Source organism: Triticum aestivum, chromosome 1A (assembly GCF_018294505.1).
Source record: "Triticum aestivum cultivar Chinese Spring chromosome 1A, IWGSC CS RefSeq v2.1, whole genome shotgun sequence".
Taxonomy (NCBI): Eukaryota; Viridiplantae; Streptophyta; class Magnoliopsida; order Poales; family Poaceae; genus Triticum; species Triticum aestivum.
Window position 1 is genome coordinate 543,206,044 of NC_057794.1, and position 8,599 is coordinate 543,214,642.

An 8,599-nucleotide genomic window follows, 5' to 3' on the forward strand; every position below is an offset into this window, starting at 1 on the left:
CCTTGTATCATGTGACACTGTATCGGTTTGGTTGTTTATGCCCTTATCTATAAAGGGGTGAAAGCCTGCTTCGTGATATGGATACAAATATAAGGTTACTACTTAAGTTTGCTCACATACTTTTTTCAGAGCTTCTAGTGCAGACTACTGGTTGACCGAGTACGTATAGACGTTGTTCCATGCATATTACTCTAAATATTATGTTGTGCACAATGGAACACATAAATCTACTTATTTAGTGATAACAGATTTAGCCTATTATATTTTGACCATTATCAATCTGCACAACTCATTGCCATAAGTATGAAAATCAGAAAAAAGGCACTCTGATGTCATAGCTGAAAACAACTTGTCATATTTTCTATAACTGGCAGCTCTAAAACTGACTCCCTCAAGCGCAAGCCAGCCGACCCGATGCACGCGCCTGTAGCACGCGGGTCGTGCTTCCCCATTGTATCAAGAATAATCCGATAGAGCCCTCATAAGCGTTACCGATATTGCCACTGTTGGGAATTACAGCCACTGCACTTGCGGCAGAGCAATCGTGTTCTCATCCGACGACTCTGGTATTCCCTTCGCTCCATGACAGCAACCTGAACTGCTGTATCATGTGCCTTGAAAAGCATGGTTGCTCTAATCTGTGCCGGACTGGGATGCTGTGAGTCGGTAAATGCAGCACCAACAGCTTGATGCTGCTCGGAGCTTTTCAGGGGAACTTGCCAACTCTGTGCTGCTTTAGTCACCTCGCTGCCCATACTTGATAGCGATTTTTCATTTCTTTTCTATACATCGGTGTACATGTATATTTTTAACGGGAGTGCCAAATTTTGCTTGTGTTAATAGTACAAAATGTAAGTCTTTTTGTTGTTTAAAGTTCCTGTGTGTTTGTGTCTTCAGAGTGTGTGTTAGTCTAATCCTTGTATCAGGCGTTCAGTTTCATAAAGGCGTTCCTGAAGTTTGTCAGGTGGGGTTGTAACAAAGCTGTTGGCATCAAATAGAGAAGACTGTAATCTGTCTATTGAGCATAATCTATAAAAAATATTGGTTTATTTTCTAATGAGCAGACATCTTTCATACTATATAAGTATACTTCAAAGCCAAACGACAAGAATGACCGCTAATATGCCGTGAATACCAGTATCCATCTAACTTGGTATGCTTGTTCCATTGTCGTTCTGACGGAATGATGGTTGTATCCCGTAGCATGTCTTCCCAGGAGAGATTAGTATTCATTTATCGGAGCTGCTTTGGATATCTGAATATAATTCATAGCAGATCCAATACATCATTGCACCTCTTGATCAATTCAACTGAAGGATGAAGTTGCTGGCACTGCCAAGAGGGCATCGTGTATCTGTATTTGCAAATCCGCAGTTGGAAGCACAATTCAAGCAATTAAAAGGTTATTGTGGCACAAATGATGATCCTGATTAACTTGTACTAGCAGTTAGCACGAGCTACATCATGAATTGGTCACTGTGGGCTAGTTTCACATTACAAGTCAGAGCAAATGTGTACACCCAGACCTCTGATCAAGGATAGCGACTGAATCTAGAACTCAAAGTATGAAATGCAGACTAATCCCAGTCTCCATTAAGCACATTGCACCACAAGTAACATCAGTGGTGTCCAGTATAAATGCATCAGATCAAATAGCAGAAACAAAGCAAATGATGTTCCTGAATTGAGATACACAAGTGTTCAGTCCCTGTGGCGTTTTTTTCAGATTACACATTAGCCTGCAAACAAATACGGTACGATTCATACCGGTAAAATTATGGCAAATCAACTCATCGCCACCTCAATATCGTACCCAACAGAGAGATAAAAATCAGAAAGACGGCATTTGCACAAAGACAGGTTTCATTTCCAACAACAGATATGAAATAACTTTGTTCCACGATTCAGTTCGAACTACAGAGCCAGAGTAAACAGCGAGCTAAACAAGTCGGGGTTCCATCAAGATTTTGGAATCTGCAGGCGGCGGCAAAGAACCTAGCCGCCGAATCCGTAGAGGGTGCGGCCCTGGCGCTTGAGCGCGTAGACGACGTCCATGGCGGTGACGGTCTTGCGGCGGGCGTGCTCGGTGTAGGTGACGGCGTCGCGGATGACGTTCTCGAGGAAGATCTTGAGCACGCCGCGGGTCTCCTCGTAGATGAGCCCCGAGATGCGCTTCACGCCGCCCCGCCGCGCCAGCCGCCGGATCGCCGGCTTGGTGATGCCCTGGATGTTGTCGCGCAGCACCTTCCGGTGGCGCTTGGCGCCGCCCTTGCCGAGCCCCTTGCCTCCCTTGCCGCGCCCGGACATGGCTGACGATCTCGAGCTGCGAGCGGATGTGGAATCGGAGGGACGGTGGTGGCTGCTGGTGATGTGATTTGCGGGGAGGGGCGAGGGGCGTTTTAACGGGGACGAGAGGGTGGAGGAGGCGTCTGCCTGCCGTTGGATGCGGATGGAATGGACGGTCACGATGGCGATCCGGGTGAGGGGTGCTGCGGATCGGTGACGTGGCCGAGAGCTTGACCGGTGGATTGGCGGGCTGAGTCAGAGCTGTGGCGGCAGCTCCAAATTTTTGGGCTGTGAGCGCGGGCCGGGTGTTTGTTCAGAGCTTCTGTGTCGTTCTACTCAAAAAAAAAAATGCTGCTGTGTCGTGTTCTTGAGATTGTTCATGTGGGATGGTGTCCAAACCCGTAGGTATCAAAGAAAGAATGTATTGAAAATATATTTTTCGATTTCATGTATTAGAAATATTGTAATGTGTCTGTGGAATTTTCTCTGTCGAAATGAGAATGGTTGTCTTCAGTTATTCTGCAAGGAACAGACTTTTTTTTATGGGTATATTTCAAACCCAGAAAACAAGATAAGTCACTAATTCACTGTGAATATCAATTCATTTTGATATACTTGCTGCGTTGCTGTAGCATGTCCCCACCCAATGACAGATTCTTATTCCTTCATCCGAACTATTTTGGAGATCTGAAGATAATCTACAAGAAACTGGCTCGAACGCAATGCATCACTGCTATTCTCATTTTTCATCACTTACTGGAGTTCACTTTTTTCAAATTCAAGGATTCAGATAACACTTTACAATATTACATATAATAACTTAGCGATCAGGTAATTGGTCCTAGAAGCTCTGCATTCATTTTGAGCCACACGACAGAGTGCCATTACAAATCTTCTCCCGTCATAGAGACTTGCATCGTGCATCAGTAATAAATTTCATAATTTAAAATGAACTGTACAGTTCATAAACATAATACTGCCTCTCTTCCTACAAAATTAAATTCCGAGATGCTTGACTGTTCTAACATCAGCCTACCACCAGAAAACATTCGGACCCCACAGCAGCACTGTTGTAAACTGCCCAGAATGAACCGTGTTTCGCGTTAAGTGTGTGCGATTGGAGAATAGGTACCAAGAAATCGGCGTTGGTATTACTGTGGGAGCAGTTATTCTCTTAAGAAGTAGCGGTGTGCCTCATGATAAACATTTAATCAAGAAAAACTGTAGTTGGAGGCATCCTTGTAACCTGTATTGTAACTGTGTTTGTAGTTTTGAGACTATACAGCACAGAAGCAGGGTTGAGACACTTTCAGCACCGATGTTATCATCAGGAAAGCGATGTTTATGTGTACTACACAGAACTGAACTGAACGAGCGTATTACATCTGTTCATTCAGGTTCAGAGGCAACCAACCGGAATAGTTATTTCGAAGAATTTTGACACAGTACTAGTACTATTATAAGGTACAAAATCGAAGCAATTAAGAACACAGTAGCTAAAACTGGCAGGTCATTTCACATATTCAGGATACTATCCAAGCAATGTCCAAGAACCAGGAACGGCATGAGATTCTGACCAATAGTGGCCAGCGCTTGCTCGATGTTTTGGTGTGTTATTTAGGAATTGTGGGTGATGCAACCAATAATATTGCGGGAACAGTGTGGAAGCCTGCAGCATTTTCTGAACCTGTAAAAATCTGAAGACAAGACACCAAGTAACTTGTTGCGTGATTGCAACATAACTAGGCAAAGTAGGGATGGTTTCAACAGAATATGTGCACTGAGCATCAAACATACCGGCATTGTCTGTCGATGGACGGAACTGAAGACGAGCACACTATCAGACAAGCAATCTCAACTGCTCGTTCGTTCGGGTTCAGAGACAGCTACCCAGATGACAGTCGAACGATAATTCAAGCTCAGATTCAGAGCAAAACAGGCAAGAAATTTGGCAAGTTGGGAACAGGCATTCAAACACAGATGAATGAGAAACATTTTTCATTTCCATTGCTAATGGCAACAAGACGGTACCATCACATTAGGCATACCACATCCACCATGACAAGAACAACACAGGCACAGTCTGAAACCCTACTGCTAGCACACACACACTTCCACCGACGAACTCAGGCTAACAGGGATCTAACAGACGACGCATGGATTGCAGACTGCAGCCTAGGCCCTCTCTCCACGGATGCGGCGGGCGAGCTGGATGTCCTTGGGCATGATGGTGACGCGCTTGGCGTGGATGGCGCAGAGGTTGGTGTCCTCGAAGAGGCCCACCAGGTAGGCCTCGGCGGCCTCCTGCAAGGCGGAGACGGCGGAGGACTGGAAGCGGAGGTCGGTCTTGAAGTCCTGGGCGATCTCACGGACGAGGCGCTGGAAGGGGAGCTTGCGGATGAGCAGCTCCGTGCTCTTCTGGTACTTGCGGATCTCGCGGAGCGCGACGGTGCCGGGGCGGAAGCGGTGGGGCTTCTTGACGCCGCCGGTGGCCGGGGCGGACTTGCGGGCGGCCTTGGTGGCCAGCTGCTTCCTCGGCGCCTTGCCGCCGGTGGACTTCCTCGCCGTCTGCTTGGTGCGGGCCATGGAGTCGGAGATGCGCCGGCAGGGAGGCTGAGGAGATTTGGGGGATTGGGAGGGATGGGGGTGAGGAGGAAGAAGGGGACGGGGCGGCGTTAAATAGGATGGGAGCACCGAGCGGGTGGGGAATTGGAGCGGGGAGCGCGCGTGGGTTTTGGTTTTTCGGGAGGGACGGTGGAGCGTGGAGCGTTGGATGTGGGGCGCCTGGACGGCTGGGATCTGGTGTCGAGGGGGTGATCCGTGGGAGGTGGTTTCGCGTGCTCTGATTGGTCGAAGAGGAGTCAGGCGGATCGTGGAGAAGCAGATGAAACGAAAATGGACTCCGACGAGGCGCGACCGTATTTTGCTCTTTGCCGCCAACGTCCCAGACGAAAACCTCAGCCCAAACGATAATTGACAAAAATACTGCTTCTTTTTTTAGAAGAGTTTCAGTGAGTGCTAGAACAATTTGTTTACTTGCTAGTATAAGAATTATCTGTAATGCCCTGAAGCCCTGGTAAATTATTTATGTGCTATCTGTAATGCCCTAAAGCCCTGGTAAATTATTATGTGCTAATTCATCATAAACACTGATCTGTAAACTGTTTTAGAAAAATGGCCATTTTAGAACAATAATTTCTTTTCAGTTTTGACTGCTGTAGCACACACGTCGAACTACTGATGTTTCTGTAAGTCCCTAGTTCAAGTTATTTTCAATGGATTCGTGACAAGCATGTTTGGGAATCTGCTCATTTGGTTGGCTTTTCAGCAGTGGAAGCCATGAAAAAAATCCCAACCAAACAGGGCCATATTCTAAAATTCTGATGTTCAATTGTTTTCTTCCATTTCGAGAAGCATTCTTACAGATGAATTAACGAGTTGCTTGGCTCGTTAAGCTTGTGACCACTAAACTCGGTAAACTTAACGAGGCAAAAAAACTATGCTCGATTATGTTCATTTGAAGCTCGTAATCACTCATGAGCGCTCGCTAGATTTTTTATCTTGAAAGTTGAAACGAATGTAAAAGATTTGCCTCTTCAATTAAATAAGGGAGAGTAGAGTTTTACAACGCACTCACAAATCACGGCATGACAATTACTCGTACAATATGATGTTCCCTAGTTTCCTTGCGCCGACAGTAACCCAAAGTTTAGCATCTTCTAAAATGTTGGTTAGGAGGACCGGCGGTGGCGCACTTTTCCGACGGAGTACTCAGACGTTTCTCTCATTCCAAATGGTCCAAGAAACGAACATGGTAAGGGAAGCCATTGCGTGGCGGTGAGACTTGTTGTCGTCGGTTCCTTTCTACCACCACTCAATGACGGTTTCATCTAACTGCCATTCGGAGGTGTTCATGTGCGCGAACCCAAGCTTCTCAATGATTGATCCCCAGAGTCTAAGCGTGCAGCGACACTTGACGAAGAGGTGTATCCCTATGTTCTTGTTCCCTTTTGCAAAGCGGGCAAGGGCCACAGTTTGGCCAACCACGCTTCTCCAAGCGATCGGCGGTCCAAATCCTATCTTGTGGAGCCAACCAAGTAAAGAATTTGACCTTTGGAGGTGCCCAAGCCTTTCAGACCATGCGTCCATGCGCTTCAGGGGGACAAGGTCAGGCCGAGAAATTGAGCTTTGTAGGCAGTGCTCGCCGTTTATACCCCATCGTTCGCATGCTTCCAAATGATATCGTCTTCGGTTTGCTCATCAAGGTGGAAGTCATGCACAAGCATCCAAAGGTTAAAGAACTCAGAAATGTGGTTGACGGAGATGGCGGTGTCATGCTTGATTTCGAGGATCCAATCGTTCCCATTCAAAGCCTCACGCGCCTTCCAATTCTTCCTCGCCAAGCCCTCATAGATTAGCGATGCAATGTCCTTGGGCTTGCGCCCCAGGAGCCAAAGGAAGTCCCAGAAAGGTGTTTGACGCCGTCACCGACAGTGATAGTCGTAGATGCATAGAAGAACTGGAGGTCCTCTTCAGTGCAGGGGTTGCCAGAGCCCACCCATAGTCTACGGGGCTCCCTCCATTCCTACCATAGCCAACCAAGCCGCAACGCCCGTGCAAACTTGTCGGTATTGAGCACCCCAAGACCACCGTAATCTTTTGGTCTGCACACCAAATTCCAATTGACCTTGCATTTGGCTCCCGTGGTCTTTTCCGCACCCGACCAAAAGAAGGCCCTCTCAATCTTATTAAGTGTATCTAGAATGCCCGGCGGCACTATGAGAGGCGTGATAGAGAAGACCGCTTGAGAGGAGATGACCGACTTGACGAGAGTTGTGCGTCCGATAGCAGTGATGTTTTGCCCATCCCAAGTGCTTAATTATCCGGCCGCCTTGCCGACCAGATATTGGAAATCCACCGTCTTTAGCTGCCAAACCTAAAGAGGTAAGTCTAGGTATTTCACCAAGAAGGTAGCGCGGATCGTCGGCATATTCCGGAGGATGTGCTCGAGGTCAAGATGGTTGCAACGGATTGGCACGACCAAGCTTTTTTGGAAGTTGTTGCAGAGGCTCGTCACGTAACCAAAGCCTTGTAAGATAGCAGCTAGGTTGTCAATGTCTGTCTTGATGGGTGTTCATAAAATCAAATGATACGAGTCTGGAACCAGCTATATTGTGGCTTGTTTAAGACCTTCTTCCTCAATTCCATGAATCCAGGAGTTCTATCTGCTGTAAAAAAAAAATCTGCTGTCCACCCTGTCTAAGTGTTATTACCCTCTTGAGGTTACGCCAAACTGAAAATACAATCCCGAATATGTAACGGGCGACATGGTACATTCCTGTGTAACTACAAAATGGATAATATGCTTAGCAGAAAGAAAGCTGACAGGATATTATTTATGTTGCCGGACAGCTAGAGCATAGTATCACTGGATATAGGTGAATAATTGCAGAAGAAGCATATAGCTCAATTCAGCTAGCGAGACATAACTATGCTCGCACGCAGCACCTATACAGGCACTGTCCATTGAGAATAAGTAGCAGAAATATTCAAGAACTGAGAGCTGCTGTCAGTCGCTTGAGTTCTTCCAACGCGATAATTTCAGACATGGTATTGAGTTGATCCATGGCCACATCATGTTCAGTTCTACAGCAGAATGCCCAAGCTCTAAGCAGACATACGAGCCACCAATTTAGTCCCTGTAAGTTCCAGGAAAGGAAGGGTAAGCAAGTAGTTGTTTCATGGCAGTATTGTACGAGACCTCATGAACAGAACAACAAAATACAATCCCTAGCACTATGTTTTTGATTCTTTCTATTGCAGTGAAGCACTGGGATAGAACATGAGAGACACTGGATGCCTAATAATTATCACTGCATTAAATAACAAAATTCAAGCACAAAGCGGTGTTCAAGCTAACACAGTACTACAATAAAGATCAAGCTAAGAGGAGAGTTACCAGAAACATAAAACAACAAGAATGCCATTTACAGAAGAGAGAAGTGCATATTTCAACCCCGAACTCTTGTCCTGGTCTAATTTACAACCCCGAACTCCAATACCGTCTAAATTACAACCCCTAACTCTCAAAACCGGCTAGGATTCAACCCTCCCCTCTTTGTTGACCGGTTTTGACCGGTCAACAGGGTCCCGTCAGCATGGCACATCAGCATTATTTTTAAAAAGCTGTAAAATAAAAAAATCCAGGAAAAGAAATAAAAAAATCAAATTTCCGGGAAAAAATCAGGGAAAATAAATAAAATCGAATTTCTGGAAAACAAAAATATCGATATTTCCATGAAAAACCAAAAAA

The 8,599-nt window shown here is 46.0% G+C and overlaps 2 protein-coding genes and 1 pseudogene across 2 annotated transcripts in view; all 3 read right to left on the reverse strand.

The window, feature by feature from the left end:
- Positions 1–1,959: 1,959 nt before the first annotated feature.
- Positions 1,960–2,372, reverse strand: LOC123045436 (histone H4-like; annotated as a pseudogene).
- A 1,895-nt stretch (positions 2,373–4,267) lies between these two features.
- On the reverse strand, positions 4,268–4,953 carry LOC123065019 (histone H3.2). The gene has a single exon (XM_044488396.1). The coding sequence runs from the start codon at positions 4,870–4,872 to the stop codon at positions 4,462–4,464; it is 411 nt and encodes a 136-aa protein (XP_044344331.1). The 5' UTR covers positions 4,873–4,953; the 3' UTR covers positions 4,268–4,461.
- A 2,593-nt stretch (positions 4,954–7,546) lies between these two features.
- LOC123065029 (probable phosphoribosylformylglycinamidine synthase, chloroplastic/mitochondrial) overlaps positions 7,547–8,599 on the reverse strand; it is a 7,369-nt gene continuing 6,316 nt past the window's right edge. The window contains exon 4 of the mRNA XM_044488405.1: positions 7,547–7,985. The gene's annotated coding sequence lies outside the window, so the exon portion shown is untranslated. The remainder of the gene's footprint in view (positions 7,986–8,599) is intronic.

Excerpts from the sequence above, each read along its gene's own strand:
- LOC123065019 (XM_044488396.1), bottom strand. The coding sequence starts at position 4,872 with ATGGCCCGCACCAAGCAGACGGCGAGGAAGTCCACCGGCGGCAAGGCG.